This window comes from Portunus trituberculatus, chromosome 41 (assembly GCF_017591435.1).
Source record: "Portunus trituberculatus isolate SZX2019 chromosome 41, ASM1759143v1, whole genome shotgun sequence".
Lineage (NCBI taxonomy): Eukaryota > Metazoa > Arthropoda > Malacostraca > Decapoda > Portunidae > Portunus > Portunus trituberculatus.
This window is the reverse complement of record NC_059295.1, coordinates 28218228-28236638: the sequence shown is the minus strand read 5'-3', so window position 1 is coordinate 28236638 and position 18411 is coordinate 28218228. Positions and strand designations below refer to the sequence as shown.

Below are 18411 nucleotides of genomic sequence, written 5' to 3'. Positions count from 1 at the left end.
GATGAGATGGCAGTTGTGCCATCAGGATGAAATAAAGAAGAGAAAGATGAAGAAGTAAAGTTATTTTAGATGTTTATGGCCAGATCCCAGGATTCCGAAGGGAGTTGGAATTTGAAATATATTAACATATTCTCTTTATAAAGACAAGTTAAAAAACAGAATTGCCATGATTCCTGGCAGAAATATAAAATGCATGAAATTCAAGTGATGGAAGGCTAAAGTAATGTTAGCATGTCCTTTGTTTTTCCCATACTCCCTTTCTGTCTGACGTCACGTCCTTCCCCTCAGTCCTCGCTCGCCGCCGCCTGAGGCGACACGCTACGCCTCCTGCCTCTCGTTTCGCTCGGTTTACACTTGTTGTGTATTGTGCTACCGTAAATACACTTTCATAATGGACTCAGGTGTCTCCATGCTACCCCTGTTTTACGACAACTACCACATAATTGGTAGCAGCGGTGAAGGCCAGTGATATGCGAGTGACTCATGAGGACTGTGCCGGTGACGCCATGGTGTAGTAGAGACAAGATGGCCGCTCCTGCCTTGTCTCGCCCGTTGTTGTGCCTAGTGGCTGTTGTCTCTGCCTGCTGTTTTACGTAGGCTTCTCAACGTTTGGATCTTCCTACAGCTACGGGAATGTCAGCTGTTTCTTGCTGTATTGTGCCTTGCTGTCTCCAGCCTCCTGCAGCTCTGCCTTGTCTGCTGTATTTTGGCCTGCCACTGCCTGCTGTCTCACGTGGGCTTCTCGACGCTTGGATCTTCCTACCTACAGCTTCGTTCGCAAGTTTCTGCCTGCAGCTTCCTCCCTGCTGTCTGCCTGATAGACTGCTGTGCCCTTACGTAGTCTTGTGAAGCCACGTGCATTTTCCTGCAAACGCAGCAAGTCGTCACGCATTCCTTCGCTCTCGTGAGCTGTGCTTCAAGACGCCACCTGTCAGCCCCTCCGCCACCCCTCCAGCTTCTGCCGTCTTTTGCATAAGTATAACATATACTTTTGTGCTTGCTGTGAATTTTTTTTTTTTAGGCGATTACAGTGTGTTTTCCCGCCAAGGTCGGTCCTGGCGACATCTTATGCTTCTCAGCTACTCCACACCTCATCTGACGCTCCCTTCTACACAGATACGTTGGGTTAGTTCCTTCAGGGTAAGTCACTGAGTTTATCTTGTAGTGATTATTGCATTTTAATCTGCTTTTTCTCGCCTTGGCGCCATTAATTCTAGCGTCTTCCTGTGTCTCTTAATGTTTGAATGTTTCAGCTTCTCCCATTGGCTGTGGGACGCTGCTACCTGTATCTTGTGCTCTGATTGGCTCCTGTCTGGCCGCCATCTTGATATTTTCCCGGGCTCTTCGGTGATTCGTTACGGCACCTTGCCCTTGTCTCAGATTGGCTATCACAGCCGCGGATGCTTTAAATGTCTTTGTAGCCTAGTACCATATGTTTTTCCTGTGTGTAGGCCTGCTTTTTATTATATTACCCTTGCAGCCTCATAAGCTCAATTATTTGATGCATTTTCTTTAATTTGCTAGTGCTACAGTGTTATTTACAAGTGCAACAGTGTTTTTGTGCATTATTATTTTATTACTCCTTGAGTGACCTTGGAAATTTTCTGTTTCTTTGTTTCTTGCTTTCTTCTATTGCTTTCTGCTTATACTTCATTGTTTTCTCTGCATTTTCTGTCTGCCCATGCTGTTGGCTAGTTATTTTATTTTCAGTATTATTTTTCTTACACTGTACCTATAATTATTTTCCTGTGAATTTTTTTTTTTTTCATGTTTATGTGTGATTTTCATTATATTTTTGTATGTTCATGCCTGGATTTTCATCGCAGACTGAGACTACTACTGCATCTGATTATGAAATGTCTGTCTGATGTGTTTTCATTGCTGCTGATACTCCAGCCAGTGTATGGTGTATGGTAATCTATGTCATTGTGTTCCATTGAATACTTATTGAGTGTTTTTCAGTATAACCACTCTAGTGAATTATTTTGAGTATCTCATGCTTGATTTGCATCTTGTCCCAAGTGTTGTTATATTTATTTTTATAATTGTACCATCTCTAATTTTTTTTATTCAGTATTGAAATCACTGCATGAAGTTTTCTCAGCAGTACTTCCATGTACTTTTGATACCAATTGCAATGCCTGGTGTATTATGAAAAACTAATATTTTTGCCCGTCCTAGCTTGACTGTGTTGTGCCCTGTTACTCCACTTGGTGCTACGAGATGTACTGCCCAAGTGTGTGTTTTTGAGTGAGCCCTGGACGTAGTTACTTCCATTTTGCTTCAGAGTGTAACTATAACACCTTACTTTATTGCTGTTTTTACTTATTTTATTTTTTATGTTGCTACGCTGTGGTAAGCTTTATTCTTGCACCATGTCTTCTCATGATAATAACACTACTACTACCACAGTTGCTACTGTCACTACTATGACTACTACTCTTACTACAACTACTACTACTACTTCTACCCTTACTACATCTACTACTACAACTCCTACTACTACTGCCCCTCCTGTTCCTTCTACATTGTTTCAAAGCCCTGTGCTTGCTCCAACTTTTAAACTCTTACACCATGATCCTTCAATCCAGAAGTTTGGTGGTGATGACATCTCTCAGTATTCTCCTTTACAATTCTTGCAACAATGTGAAGACAGTATTTGCAACTCTAACATCACTTCAGGTGTTGATAAAAACTTCACCTTTAAATTCTGCTAACCAGACTTCACAACCTAGTGCACCAGCTTCTGATAAGCAACATGCTGTGTATGCCTGTACTTACTGTCACAAACAGGGACATACCATTAAACGTTTTTTGCGACAGCATCATGAAAGAAATGCAGCGCGTTCTCCCTCAGCTCAGCGTCTTTCTCGCTATGAGTCTCTTCAAGACTTCCGTCATGTCACACGCTCTGTGCCCAGTCGCCCGAGATCGTCTTCTCGGCAGGGACGTCCTGCGTCGCGTCCAATTCCTGAAAGACCACCTAAGTCTTGCCTTATTCATGGTCCAGGTAATCATTCTTCTGAAGAATGCTTTAAAATTCAACGCCTTCAGCGTCAGCAACATGTTACTGTGTCTTCACCACAGTCAAATTTTTACCAGCGCCAGCATTCTCCTCCCATAACGTAGACATTCTCTCAGACATGCCAGTCCGTCGATTCCTACAGTTATTGCTGCAACGGCGCGACGTCTTCATTTGCAAATGTACACTTATGGCTCTCCTTTCACAGTTTGCATTGATACAGGAGCTGACTGTAGCTTACTGACAGAACGTGCTTACCAGCACCTTAATAAATTGTATAATGTTCCTCTATCAAAAGAGAACCAGATTTTCATGCAGCTCAAGGCTCTCAATATTATTGGTTCAGTAACTTTGCCTGTGTCCTTTCATAATCATGATTATACCTTTGATGTAAAATTTTTTGTAGTAACAAATTTTGTGTTGAACTGTGATGCTCTCTTTGGCTATGATGAGTTAGTTAAACATGATATTACAATATTTCCCCGTTATCATGCTGTCAGCCATAATGGATTCATGTATTATGCTTCAGACTCGCCTGTTTCTGTTCTTACAGTTGCCTCACCACGCGTACATTTTGAACAGTCATGTCTACCTGCTTTTGACGAAGCACTGTTACTGCAGCGTACTCAGAATCCTTTGTCCCCGCAGTCAAACTTAGCACCTTCGTCCCCGGAGTCAAAACGTTCTGTCTCCTTGGATTGTTGTGCGGCTGTCATTGTTGGTGACCAGTTTATAGGTCCTACTTCAGCAACTAAAGTTCCAGTGCGTGTTCTTCGTGCCCCAGTAAGCGCATGCGTGATCTCACATCCTGATAGTGCCAGGATTCAGCGTTTAGTTTTAGAAGGTACACTCTCTACCATGCGATGTGGTCACCTTGCTGATGCTTTAGTCACTAATCTCACAGGTTCGTCCATTACGCTTAAAGATGGCGTGCACCTTGGTTCCTTTAGTGTGATAGATGAACTCTAACATCACTTCAGGTGTTGATAAAATTTCTTTTGTGCGTTCTCAGTTACAGCCAGGATCTATTGCTGCTGATTTAATGTCGGCTTCTGCTTTCAATCCTAAAACCCTGAATTATGATTATAACGCTTTCAGAGCAAATTTCTTACAAGCATTTGGTATGCCCCAACAGCCAGATTCATTCCAGTGGGTCTTTGACGGAGCAGATACAATGACAATTTTGGTGTCCTCAATTGCTTAAGAGCTCTTCCTCGCTCTGCTGAATTAGCTTCTGCTGCTGTTGATTCACTTAAAGCTTCAAATTGGATTACTAATGGTACAATGTCTGAGCAGCGATTTCATGATATAATTGAATTTCTCTATTACATTAACTTTTTGAACCCTAGTGAGCGCAGAATTGCGTCTACACTTACATACACTCAGACAGATAATCTACTTGATTTCTCATCTAAAATTGCTTCTAAATTAAAAGAACATCCAGCTCACGTGCACGTTGTAGCTTCCACTACTGCTACTTCACCTTTAAATTCTGCTAACCAGACTTCACAACCTAGTGCACCAGCTTCTGATAAGCAACATGCTGTGTATGCCTGTACTTACTGTCACAAACAGGGACATACCATTAAACGTTTTTTGCGACAGCATCATGAAAGAAATGCAGCGCGTTCTCCCTCAGCTCAGCGTCTTTCTCACTATGAGTCTCTTCAAGACTTCCGTCATGTCACACGCTCTGTGCCCAGTCGCCCGAGATCGTCTTCTCGGCAGGGACGTCCTGCGTCGCGTCCAATTCCTGAAAGACCACCTAAGTCTTGCCTTATTCATGGTCCAGGTAATCATTCTTCTGAAGAATGCTTTAAAATTCAACGCCTTCAGCGTCAGCAACATGTTACTGTGTCTTCACCACAGTCAAATTTTTACCAGCGCCAGCATTCTCCTCCCATAACGTAGACATTCTCTCAGACATGCCAGTCTCGTCGATTCCTACAGTTATTGCTGCAACGGCGCGACGTCTTCATTTGCAAATGTACACTTATGGCTCTCCTTTCACAGTTTGCATTGATACAGGAGCTGACTGTAGCTTACTGACAGAACGTGCTTACCAGCACCTTAATAAATTGTATAATGTTCCTCTATCAAAAGAGAACCAGATTTTCATGCAGCTCAAGGCTCTCAATATTATTGGTTCAGTAACTTTGCCTGTGTCCTTTCATAATCATGATTATACCTTTGATGTAAAATTTTTTGTAGTAACAAATTTTGTGTTGAACTGTGATGCTCTCTTTGGCTATGATGAGTTAGTTAAACATGATATTACAATATTTCCCCGTTATCATGCTGTCAGCCATAATGGATTCATGTATTATGCTTCAGACTCGCCTGTTTCTGTTCTTACAGTTGCCTCACCACGCGTACATTTTGAACAGTCATGTCTACCTGCTTTTGACGAAGCACTGTTACCGCAGCGTACTCAGAATCCTTCGTCCCCGCAGTCAAACTTAGCACCTTCGTCCCCGGAGTCGAAACGTTCTGTCTCCTTGGATTGTTGTGCGGCTGTCATTGTTGGTGACCAGTTTATAGGTCCTACTTCAGCAACTAAAGTTCCAGTGCGTGTTCTTCGTGCCCCAGTTGGCGCATGCGTGATCTCACATCCTGATAGTGCCAGGATTCAGCGTTTAGCTTTAGAAGGTACACTCTACCATGCGATGTGGTCACCTTACTGATGCTTTAGTCACTAATCTCACAGGTTCGTCCATTACGCTTAAAGATGGCGTGCACCTTGGTTCCTTTAGTGTGATAGATGAAGCTTCTTTTCAGGATTCTCCACCTTTGATAGGAGCTGTAGATTCACAGTCTGCTAGTTCCTGCTCTTCAGCTGAACTGATCACTCAGTTGGAGGCACATGTCAAAGTTGCAGATTTTCCTGCAGAAGCACAGCGTCTCTATGACATTCTTGTAGCTCACAGACAAGCTATTGCTTTACCAGGTGAACCTTTAGGTGTTACTGACCGTGTACAGCATCATATTGACCTTCAGCCTAACACGCGCCCTATCCATGTTCTATCTTATTGCTTGCCTCATTCTCAGTGTCAAGTAGCTCAAAAATTAGTGCAAGGCATGCTTGATGAAGGTATTATTCAAGAGTCGTACTCTCCATGGAACTCACCTCTCTTCCTTGTGCCAAAGAAAGATGGTTCTTACCATGCAGTCATTGATTTTAGGAAAGTTAACCAACTCCAGTCTGCTTTGACATTAATGATGTAGTATTTAAATCTGCACCTGAACGACAGTCAAAATTAAACACTAAATTTTCAGGTCCCTTTTTGATCCAAGAAAAATTAACTGGAAATAAATTTAAAATTTTTGATCCTTCTGCTCAGATGTCAAAAGTTGTCCATGCAGACAGACTTAAAAAGAGTGATATTTGTGTTGCTATGCCTTCACCCTTGCCTCTTCCACCTGTCTCGTCTAGCTCTGTGTCTTCATCTACTTCTTTACCTTCTTCGTCCTCGTACAATCTGCGTTCCAGAGCTAACTCCTTATAGATAATTTTTGTATGATGATTAGCTACATATTTCAAATGACAGTGATTTACATTTTGTATTTAATTATTTGTGTAATTTTTTTTCATGTACCATGATGATTTATTTTTTATGTACCATGATGATTTTTATGTCCCATGATGATATGTCAAAATATTCTTGATGAAGCTCATGATTACATGTAAAATTTGTTTTTGATAAAGTGTATGCTTACATGATATATATATATATATATATATATGATATATATATATATATATATATATATATATATATATATATATATATATATATATATATATATATATACTTCTTTCCATTGTGTAATGTTTCCGGGGGACGCCTCGAGAACTTACTATGAGAACTTACTATAAGAACTTACTGTGTGCCATATTTTATGTTCTTATTAATTCTATTTAGTGATAAGTGATTACAGACCTTATAAACAGAACTCATATTTTTGAGTCATGTAACGAAAATTAATGAAGTGAAAACTTGAAAATTAATGAAAATAATTAATATTTTTGTGATTGATATGAAAATTTGAAAATTAATGAAAAGATTTTATATTCTTATGAGTGATGTAATGAAAATTAGTGAAAGAAGTAATATTTTTGAAAGTGATCAGATGACAATTACTAATATGACCATGTTTTTTGTGAAAAATGAACATTCCAGTGTTGACCTCACAATTTTTTTTTAGATGAACTCTTATTTTATAGTGTTTATTTTTTATATTATGATTATCATCTTCAGTGCGGGGTCGCACTGTTGTGCGTGCCCGAGCCATATGTTAGCATGTCCTTTGTTTTTCCCATACTCCCTTTCTGTCTGACGTCACGTCTTTCCCCTCAGTCCTCGCTCGCCGCCGCCTCAGGCGACACTCTACGCCTCCTGCCTCTCGTTTCGCTCGGTTTACACTTGTTGTGTATTGTGCTACCGTAAATACACTTTCATAATGGACTCAGGTGTCTCCATGCTACCCCTGTTTTACAACAACTACCACAATCTTGGTGATTCTCTTTTAGTGGTTTTGGTGAAACCTTTGTTGGTGCCTTAGTCATATCAGAAGCTTTTGATAGTGTATGGCACAAAGTTTTGATATCCAAATTTCTCCGTAGCACACACACACACACACACACACATGTTCTGGCAGTAGACTTCATAATCAAGGGGAGAAGGAATTATGCTGAGGCTTTATTTTACATCTATATCATGCTGTAGGATTGTGGTCAGTGTATTAGTTTTGCAAATATCACAGAAGACAGAAAAAGATTCCAGGCCTGAGACATTCAATGTACAAGCAATTAAAGGTTCCAATACTTAAAAGCGACTGACACATGCAGGCACGTATTGAAAGAATGTATTGTGATGTGATTTGTGAAGTAGTTTGAGGAGTGTCCTCCATGGTGTCTTTGCCAATGGAGGATGCTGGTCTTGAGATTGAGGGTGGCAGTGTTTTGCATTCCAGGGTCGTCTGTGTGTTTTCCTGCCTTGCCGTGATGGGTCGCATGGGTCAGTGTTGCAGTCACACCTGGTTCCTGACTGCATTGATCCAGTCAACAAAGTAGCTCACCTAGAGAAATCAAAACATTAGACTGGTGTGCTGACACACACACACACACACACACACACACACACACACACACACACACACACACACTGTAACTTCAATGTTAATGAGCCGTAACTGAAGCAGGGCAGGGAAGGACATGTCGTGATGGACGTGGGGGTGGGACTCACCTCAGTGTACACAATAGGAATGTTCTTGAGACCGCACCCTCTGCCCCAAGACACCACGCCAGCCACGTAGTTCTTGTTGTTTACTCCCTGGCAGACGAGGGGGCCGCCAGAATCACCCTAGGAAAAGTACACGTGTATGATCGTATGTGCATTAAATAGAGGTAAATTCACTAAACCTTTCAACATTCAACATCCTTGGAATGTCTTCTACTACACTGAACATCCTTGGTCTGTCCTTTATTGATTCTCTAAAATAGAACTTTCACACATCATCTCCAGCTAGACAGTATCTATACATTTGGGTTGGTGTTTTGAGTCATGTCTGGCTGGTTCACTCACCCACATCCCCTGATTGTTAACTCTACAGTGGCCTCGTCTGTCCATGTTTGGAGTATGATTCACATATATTATGTGGTGGAGTTCTCTGTCTTATGACAGTGTGGAATCAAAATATTTTCTGGATTGTTGATTCCTCTCCTCTGTCTGTAATCAACTACTTCCTTACTGCTGCAATGTTGTGTCCATCAAACTTTCTTTGTTGTTTTACGTAGTCCAACTCTTTAATGCAGGAGTTAATCAGGATTCCTAGTCATCCATCCATTTATATGGTGAACTCACGAACGCCCTACCTGCTTCTGTATTTAGACTTCCAGCTGACTTGAAATCTTTTATGAGGGAGGCTTTGAGACACTTCTCTGATTTCAATTATCTCTTAATTGTGAGGGGACGGACACTTCAGTCGGGGCTATTTTTAAGAATTTTTGTAGATGTGTTGCCCTTTGCCAGTACTCCTCTTACAAAAATGGAGAAAAAAATGTGGTTACATATTGTCACATCTGCAGCATCAGTAACACTGCCATTGCCATTATCCTTACTCATGATAAGTCCACATCAATATGACCTTCATTATCAGCACCGCCATCACCACCGGCACGGAGTTTGATCCACAGCAGGTCTGATTAGTGGTTGGGAGTGGTCCATCATGTGGCTCTCTACCAAGGCAGCCACTCCACTTCTTGCTGTCCATACTGGTTCAGTGTGTCTTGTTTCGCAGCGCGACGTGACAAATTATATTAGTTCACGGCTCTAATTGTTGTCTTTGCAATGAACTGATCAACAAATGTGGTGTTCATGTTGCTGCACTGTAAGTACACTACTGTCCTGCATCCCACAATGGAAATGTCATTATAAAAACACAACTAATATTTGTGCCCTGACAAACGAGATGAGTAGAGCAGCTTACTTGACAAGAGCTTTTTCCACCCTCCTTGTATCCAGCGCAGATATTATTGTCGAAAACTTTTTCATTAAAGGTAGCGTATGTTCCTTTGCATTCTTCGTCTGAAACGATGGGTAACCTGACTTTCCTCAGCAAGTCAGAGGGTGTGCGGCTTTCGTGACTTGTTTTGCCCCAGCCAGCCACCACACATTCACCTGCGGAAGAGTTGTCGTGTGAGGCTCCATGGTAGTCAGCGGGAATCATTATCAATGTGAAGCACTGTGATGGACCGTAAGAATCTAGAGAAACAAAGACATTTCTTCACCTGTGGATTTGGTTAGTGGTGTTGGCAGACTGATGGGAGCAACAGTCTTTCCATTCAGTTCCAGCTTCTCTGACAGCTTCAGGAGGGCAATATCATTCAAATTTAAATCATTGTCCCATCCAGAATGTATGACAGTGTCTTTTACTATACGGTGCTGCTCCTCATCTGAAAACAATAACAAGAAGCATTTGCATTTTTCCTGTGAAGGCTTGATCATTTTCCTTTTTTATGACGTTCTCTCTCTCTCTCTCTCTCTCTCTCTCTCTCTCTCTCTCTCTCTCTCTCTCTCTCTCTCTCTCTCTCTCTCTCTCTCTCTCTCTCTCTGTTGGTCTATCTGTCTGTCTGTCCGTCAGTCTGATGGGCTCCTACCGTGCAATAATAGGCTTGATTATAGTCTGTTCACTAGAGACTCACCTGAAGCACTTTCATAGGCTACAGAGATGATAAACATGATTCTCAAGAGTGCCTCTTCTGTTACTACCATGGAAATCTGGCGTCAGTCTGTCACTAGCACTGTAAAAGACCCCCTCAAGAACCCCTGTAACTAGTGTCTTTTGAATGTAGTTAAGATGTGTCACAGAAATGTTACCAGATCTCAACAGCGTAGTTCCAACGTCAGCCTCGTATTTCAGACTGCAAGACAGTATTGTAGACCTCAACATGGTGTTTCAGAAGTTACCACCATATTTCAAACCTATCCTTCCTTTTCCAGAGCTCTACTCGTCCATCGCTCTCCTAACACCGCACCACACTCTTTGAATCATCACCTTCCCCCCTTCACTAACCCCCCCTCCTCACCGACATGTTGGAGCCCTCGACAGTCAACAGTTACCATCTTGCTAAAACTCATCACCCTGCACTGGTCTGCCCTGTTCAGTATCTTCCTGGCGCACATTGTCTTGCCACCCTGTCCTTGGCCTCACAAACTGTCAAAGATCATCACTCTACCTATTCATGCCTCCTCACCCTGGCAGTGCTCGCCAGATTGCTTTGCTCCCTCACATATTGATGAAAGTTTCCTGAACCACCCAGGGCTTCAGTAATCTGTGTACCAGAGTTGTGGCCTTTGTGTAGTGTACATAGAAAGTCTTTACCTTCAACTGCTGATAATTTATGATCACCGGCTATGATCTTCACGTCCAAGTTCCCAGTTTTAAAGCAGTGGGCGGCGGTCATGATCCACCACTCGTCTATTATAGAGGCACCGCAAATGTGATGATATTTTGACTTTGTGGCGTTGTAAGCCTGTAGTGACACCACCCACGGAAACTCGTCTGGAATAGCATGAAATGATTTTACCATTAATGCGATTAATATTATTATTATTATTATTATCATTATTATTATTATTATTATTATTATTATTATTATTATTATTATTATTATTATTATTGTTGTTGTTGTTATTATATTATTATTGTTATTATTTTTATTAATATATTTATGTTATTATTATTATTATTATTATTATTATTATTATTATTATTATTATTATTATTATTATCATCATCATTATTATTATTATTATTATTATTATTATTGTTATTATTATTATTATTATTATTATTATTATTATTATTATTATTGTTGTTATCATTGTTATTATCATTGTTAATTTATTTTTTTATTTATTTATTTTTTTTCTTACGGTAAGGCCTATAGCGCATGCAGGCACACTTGAAGAGTGTATGGGAAGCGCTATTCAGCTTCCGCCCATTAGTGGCGCAGGCAATTTTATTTATAGTTTTATTTATAGTTTATTAGGGCCCATTTCACCCCCAAAGTTCATCTTTTGGGTGTAACCACCTAAACCACTTGTCAAATGGCAAAGCGTTTTAAGGCTGTACGTGGTGGGATTCGTTGTTGTTGTTGTTATTGTTGTTGTTGTTTTTATTATAATTATTATTATTATGACTCTTACTATTACTGTTATCATGTGAGGGTAAACCAATTTATTGAATATATCCAAAACTGTGTCCAATGAAGCGTGGAAAGAGGGAGATGTGCAAGAGGAACAGGAGGCTCACGTCTTTCCGCTTCAGTGCCGCCCACGATCCTGGGCTCGATAGGTAGTGTGTTGCCTTCAGTTTTGGTGCATTCGTTGCCGTCTCGCCATCCTGAAAACATCACACTGGTGGGAGGGAAGACAATGTCGTTAGTCACAGTGCTAGGGAGGGAATCCGTTAGTAGGGTGATGCAGGTGCATTAACAATAGAATTAAGACAGATAGCAAAAGAAAATGATTGGCAAGGGAAGGGGAGGGAAGATCTGTCAAGAGGAGGGAAGATCAGGTAAGGCCCAGAATGGTTGTGAGGGAGAGGAGAGGAGAGAGAAATGACAGACAGAAAGGTGATAGAGTGATAAGCAAAGTACGATCTGAGTCAGGTCACGGTGAGATGGGTGATGAAAGGGAGTGTGAGACTGAGAGTTGTAGTGATGGGATTAAAGCAGGTAAATGTTGGTGAGATGATTTGGTAAATTACGTACGGGTTAGGTAGCTAACATTCCATTAAAACAAAAACACTACATAGGAATCACCGTAAGTGGATGTCAAACAGATTAAAACAATACTTAAGAAAGAAGAGAAGTATATATAGGAGATAAAAGACAAGAGATGAGGTTTTGATGCCGCATTATAATGAATTAGTCAGAAGAATTCAGAGGTTAACGAGGAAAGTTAAAAGCAATTATGAGTTGAAGTAGCCAAACAGGTAAAGACGGATGCCATGGGATTTTTTTCAGGTATACAATAGGAAAAGTAGTGAAGAAATAGGTCCTTTAAAGATAGCTAATGGGGAGCTGGTTAGTTAAGGGGAGGAGATTAGTAAACTTATGAATGAATATTTTTAACTGTCTTGTCTCACGAAAACGTGCTGAAATTTCCAGATAGGGAATAGATTTTTAGAGCAGCTAAAACAGCCAAACAGGGTCCTAGGTTTCATTTTAAGTGTTAAAATTAGAAGTCCTGAAGTAATATTAAAATTATATTTGCTGCTGGCCAGACCACATCTAGATTATGCGATAGAGTTCTGGTCCCCACATTATAGGAAGGATATGTGTTTATTAAAGTCAGTACAAATTGTAAAAAGATACAGGAGGTGGAGGGATATTCCCAACGAAGCGAGACAAGAAATAAATTTGTATTCATCAGAGAGATGTATGTTAAGAGGATACATGTTAGAAGTACTTAAGTAGTAGAGGGTTTTCAACAAGGAGGCCATGAGCAAAGTTCATAGGTTCAGTAGGCAAGATAAAACCACAAACAATGGGCTTAAACATGATAAATTCAGGTTAGGAAAGGAATGAGGAAGACCTGGTTCTCTAACAGAGTGGTTGATGAATGGAACGGACTTAGTGTTATGTTGTTAGTGCTGAGTCAATAGGGAGCTTGTGTGAAGATTAGATTAATTTATGGATGGAGATGATAAATGGAATTAGGTAGCTTTGCTCATACAGGCTTGACAGCCTCTTGCGGCTTTCCTTATTTTCTTATGTCCTTATGTTCTTATTCAAGATGAGGTGTTCTTACACTTTGGACGTGTGGGAAGCGGGCAGCGAGGCCGGGAACGTCCGTCCCTGTGAACTCTGAATGCCTGTTGAGGGAAACAGTGAGTCAGTGAGCGACACGGCGTGGTGTTTAGGATAAGGAAGTATATGACTCGTTTTCCCTCCGTGTTTTGTATTTTACTTAGGAACAGTTCCTTATCAAGGGGTATACCATATTTAGTTCCATGGAACGGACGGATCACGGAAGTGAGGATTTTTTTTTTTATGTAAGAGTAAACGAATGATCCGAAAAGGATGAAAGAAGAAGCAATGGTACACATGAGTACAGTAAACCCCTGCACTTGGCGAATATCAGCTTGGCGAAATTCACATTTGGTGGTAGGGTGGCTACGGACCACCGAGTGCACGCTTGACGATTTGAATTCAAACTTGGTGGTTTCCTGGCGGCCGCACGGCGAACCACGCGGCTTCCCGGTAACGTCAGACCTCTCTTTAAACTTATCAGAACGCAGCCATTTTGCTTGTGCTACCCTCTATTCTGCTAGCGTGGGAACGAATTCTGGCGATTTACCGCCAACATGGCTTCTACCAATGCAACAGGTGGTACCGGTGCGGCTAAGAACAATGGTGGTGGCGGCAAGGACGAAAGTGGGCGAGGGAAGCGGGTGGAAAAACGGGAGTTACAGCCTTTATATCATGACTTGTTAGCTTTATTTATCGTTTATTGGTCTGTTTTGTACATGTGTTTTAATATGTGAAGGCAAAAGATTTTATTTCAGCTCGAAAGATGGTATTTTAGGGTCACAAGAGGGACTTTGACAATGACCAAAGACTGATTGAGGCATTTTTTAGGCAATTTATATGATGTAAAGAACTCGTGCTTGGCGAAATTCGCGCGATAGTTTTGACAGACTAATTGATTCGCCAAATGCGGTGGCTTACTGTGGTTATCTTTGAAGCTGAAGCACACAGGTCTTCTAATCATTATGACAGACAGCCTGTATGATTGTAGAGCAGTGCTCACTCAGTAAAGTGTTCAGGGAAAGGAAGTTTAAGTATATCATGCATTGGTTGCTTAGCGTTTCTTGTTGCTGGTGGTGAGATTAGCAATTCCTCAATTTACCTCCAGTACACACACACACACACACATACACACACACACACACACACACACACACACACACACACACACACACACACACACACACACACACACACACACACACACACAGAGACACACTCTTTTAACGGCATATTAATAGATTCATTTGCTTTTTCCAACTAACAGACTATGGATGTCCCGCTACAAAGCTAATGCTGAACTCCATCATGACTGGAACTGCATTTTTTTCTTTATTAGGAAGAAAACAAAATCCTATCTGTAGCCGCACACGCAGGTCTTCATTGACTCACAGTTGGTCTGTTTTACTGATCACTCAAATCACAGTGAGGTGGAGGAGAGGCAGTTCTTTCTCTGACATTTATTGGTGAGGTAGGCGTGACTGCAAGAATTGCGAACAAGTTATCGATCTCTATTTCTTATAAAATAACATATTTCATCAGTATAAAATGCTTTGAACATATAGTAGTTATAAACAACAATCTACATTATTACTTAGCCAAACTCACCTGCTAGAAATACGCAGAGCAAAACAGCAAAGAAATTCATCTTTCCTTTAGTGGTGTGGTGTCGAATAATACGCGGAAAGACAACGACTCCCAGACTGCCTCGGTGTCTTGTGGCTGAACATCACCTCGAGTTCCTTTTATATGCTCCTCCTTGTGCCACTTCCTCACTCCTTCCCTCCAGGTTTGTGACAGTAACGTGTATGTTTGTAGGTGCGGTGCATCACGCGGCTGGCCTGCTGGGTGTCTGGGAAGTGTGTCGCAGAGGGATGGGAAGTGTGTATGTAAACCAAGGCGTAAACAGTGTCACAATAATAAAGAAACCTTGTTAGTTCACAGGACGAGGCTCGTGTGGTGATCACAAGCAGGGTCGGTAACACACGGTTGTCTGTAAGGCCTGTGCACTCCAGGAAACATGACATGGAGACAATGTTTCCCATTTGTTTCGTAATTGTTCCTGCAAACATTTGAGGAACAATTTTCATTAATGGTTGAAGGACTGGATGAATTGATGGATTGACTTGATAGTTAGATGGATGAGTGGATGAATGAACGGTTGGATCAGTGAATGGATGAATAGATAAGTGGCCGGTTGGATGGATGGTTGGATGAGTGAACAAAAGACTGGATAGATGGATGATGAAGTGGATAGATGAATAGTGGATGGTTGGAGGAGTATGTAAATGGATAGATCGATAATTGATGGATGGTTAGGTTGATGTAATTGAGGAGTGAATGAAGTGATGGATAGATGAATGTGTGGATTGCTAGATAGATGGATGGTGGATCAAAAAATAGAATATATTGAATAATGGACAGATATGGATGGATAGTTGGATTATGGCTGAACGGATATATCAATGGATGAATGAATAAATAAGCAGCTATAAGGATGAATGGATGAGTGGATAGATGGATGGGATATGGATTGATGAGTGGACAGATTGATGGATGAGTGAGTGGATTAGTGGTGAGATAATTGGATGAATAGATAGATGGATACATGGATGGTTGAGTGGAGTGATGGATAGATGGCTGTGTGAGTGTGTGGGTAGACAGATGAGTAGTAAGATGGATGGGTGGAGAGATGAGTTGATGGGTTGTGGATAGATGTGTTGGTGGATGAGTGGATATACGAGTGAATGGATGGACTTGTGAGGAGATTGATGTAAGGTGATACTGATGATTGAGTGGGTAGCGAGATTAAAAGATGGATAGTAGGATGGATGGGTGGATAGGTAAGTGAGTGTTTCCAAAATTTATCCCAAAAGTTTTTCAAATGTTTTGCAAGTGTTCGCAAACAGTTTGCAAACATTTTTACCAAGAACATGTTTTGGTGGCGGTGGTGTAATATTGTTAAGTGCGTTCCTGAATACTGTCAAGTGTGGTGTGTTCCTTTAGCCATTAGTATGGAGCAATAGACGTAGGAGGCAGTATTTTCACCATCCCAAGCTTAAGTCCAAGTATTAGAAGTGGCATCACATATAAGTAAGAAATGCAGATGAACAACAAGAAAATGGCAAATAGAATAAGAAATAGAGTGCGCTTGTTTGAAGGTGTCGGTGATTATTATGAGCCTTGGTAGGTCATGTCTGGTCTGCGATAGATGGAAGAACATTAAGAACATAATCATATGGAAAGCTGTAAGTCATCAGGCCTGCAGGTGGCAGTTCCTACATGGAACATTCCTTCCTGTTTCCACCTGACTTTCCCATCCATTAATATGTCTAGTCTTGTTTTAACGTTTCGTAATGACTCGTCACTAACGTTCTAAGTACTGATTTTCTCCCATTCATCTCTCATTTCATTTGAGAACCATTTGCTATCTGTCACTTTCTATAATATATCTTTATAAAACATAAGGTAATTTTTTTCCTTCTTGATTAGTAACTCCGATCATCTTACAGATCAGGCATAGCTGGGAGCGGGTGTGCGTGGCTGTTTGCCTCTCGGGCACTGAGAAGGTAAAGTTGCCGCGAGGTCGTGAGCTGGTGACCCTGATGCCCTGACTTGCCATGCACCGATGCAATCTGGTAAGTCTCTTCGTGTGGTGTCCTTGTTTCCATAATCCCTTTGATCCTCCCAGTTGTAGCTGGCACATGGTCGATTCCTGCGTCTTTCCTCCATTTCTATGGCTTTTGACCTCTTGGCGTTTAGTCGTTCAGTGTCTATGACAATGAATGTTGGTTCTGTGCTGATTCTCCCTCTCATTTTGTCTCTACATTTGCATTATCATCATCATCTTTACTATTTCTAATTATCTCATTTTTTTCATATTTTCCCTTTCTTTTCCATGAATTAGGTCTGAAACAGGTTTGGTCTAAACAAAACAGAAGTGCCAGATGGCATCATTATGTTTAGGAAAAATAGGTAAATCATATTGTGAAAAATACTTTGAAGTACTACTAATAATATTTTTTGGTCCACAATGAAAGCCATACTATCATGAGACTATATTTGGCTCTATTCAATCGAGTTGCATTACTGCGTATAATTCAGTTTTAAATGTCTCGTAGATGAATGACAATGATTCTAATAATAACATTCGGCACACAAAATCTTTGCTTAGATAGTTTCATGTAGCATTCATTTACGAACATGTACTGAATGGGGAAATCGTTGCTAAACATTCTTAATGTGTTTTGAGCTTCTTGATGCCTTTTAAGTCACTTGCCGTCCGTCCTTGACAGAAGAACAATGCACTGTGTCGGGGCACGGCAGCTGCGTGGTGAGGGACAGCTGTGTGGTGAGACTATCGTTGAAACCTGACTTGAGTGATCCAATCAATGTACTTATTCATCTGCAGAACACAGACCGTTAATTTTGTCTTCCCTCCCCCCCGCCCCACACACACACACACACACACAACACTGCATGCAGATTCAGCTGCTCTGACAGTTTCATGATGGCGATGGCATTCTTCATTGTACGTGTTTCCCACCAGTCTGGATGTAAGACGAAGGTCTTCCTGTGCTGCTCGCCATCTGGAGGGAACACTTGTCTTACTTCATCAAATCTATTCTGAGTAGGATTAACAGCGAACCGGAATCTGAAACAAAGGTCGTAGTTGAAGTGATAAGGGTTCTTAAGCCAGTCATGGCTTCAGTCATCTCCATATCAAAGATGAAAGTTTCGTGTGATGTGTATGGAAGGATTTCTATATTGCTATTTATTCAGGTCGTGTTCCCCTGCTATTATGTTGTACTCATCAAAGAAAGGATGTTTACACTCGGCTGCAGTCATCACCTATCAGGGAATAGGTGTCAACGCCTCGGTGCGCCCACGATCCTGGGTTAGATGAGCAAATCACTACCATCGTTGGTATATTCGTTGCTGTTCTGCTGTGTCCCTGAGAACACCTCACTACATGGCGAGACAACACCGTCAGTCACGCGTTAGATAAGGATTCTTAGATTTGTTGCGTGCTCCGAAGCTCTGCCGGAGAAAAGACTCACTGGCAACACTG

At 41.2% G+C, this 18411-nt stretch overlaps 1 protein-coding gene and 1 long non-coding RNA gene across 5 annotated transcripts in view; both read right to left on the bottom strand.

Annotated features, from left to right (window-relative positions):
• Positions 1-7706: 7706 nt before the first annotated feature.
• Positions 7707-18411, bottom strand: part of LOC123516965 (trypsin-1-like) — a 19453-nt gene continuing 8748 nt past the window's right edge. The window contains exons 1-8 of one of the 4 annotated variants that reach the window (XM_045276763.1): positions 14949-15568; positions 13342-13405; positions 11840-11943; positions 10907-11086; positions 9813-9977; positions 9512-9702; positions 8269-8385; positions 7707-8101 (exon numbers count right to left, since the gene is read on the bottom strand). In XM_045276763.1, coding sequence (XP_045132698.1) covers positions 8054-8101; positions 8269-8385; positions 9512-9702; positions 9813-9977; positions 10907-11086; positions 11840-11943; positions 13342-13405; positions 14949-14988 — 909 coding nt within the window. In that variant the 5' untranslated portion in view covers positions 14989-15568 and the 3' untranslated portion in view covers positions 7707-8053. Of the gene's footprint in view, positions 8102-8268; positions 8386-9511; positions 9703-9812; positions 9978-10906; positions 11087-11839; positions 11944-13341; positions 13406-14948; positions 15574-18411 lie in introns of those variants that run through there. The other 3 variants (XM_045276764.1, XM_045276765.1, XM_045276766.1) reach the window with 3 other exon arrangements.
• LOC123516968 overlaps positions 17616-18411 on the bottom strand; it is a 1180-nt gene continuing 384 nt past the window's right edge. Inside the window, exons 2-3 of the long non-coding RNA XR_006678346.1 lie at positions 18192-18380; positions 17616-17994 (exon numbers count right to left, since the gene is read on the bottom strand). This is a non-coding gene — a long non-coding RNA (uncharacterized LOC123516968). The remainder of the gene's footprint in view (positions 17995-18191; positions 18381-18411) is intronic.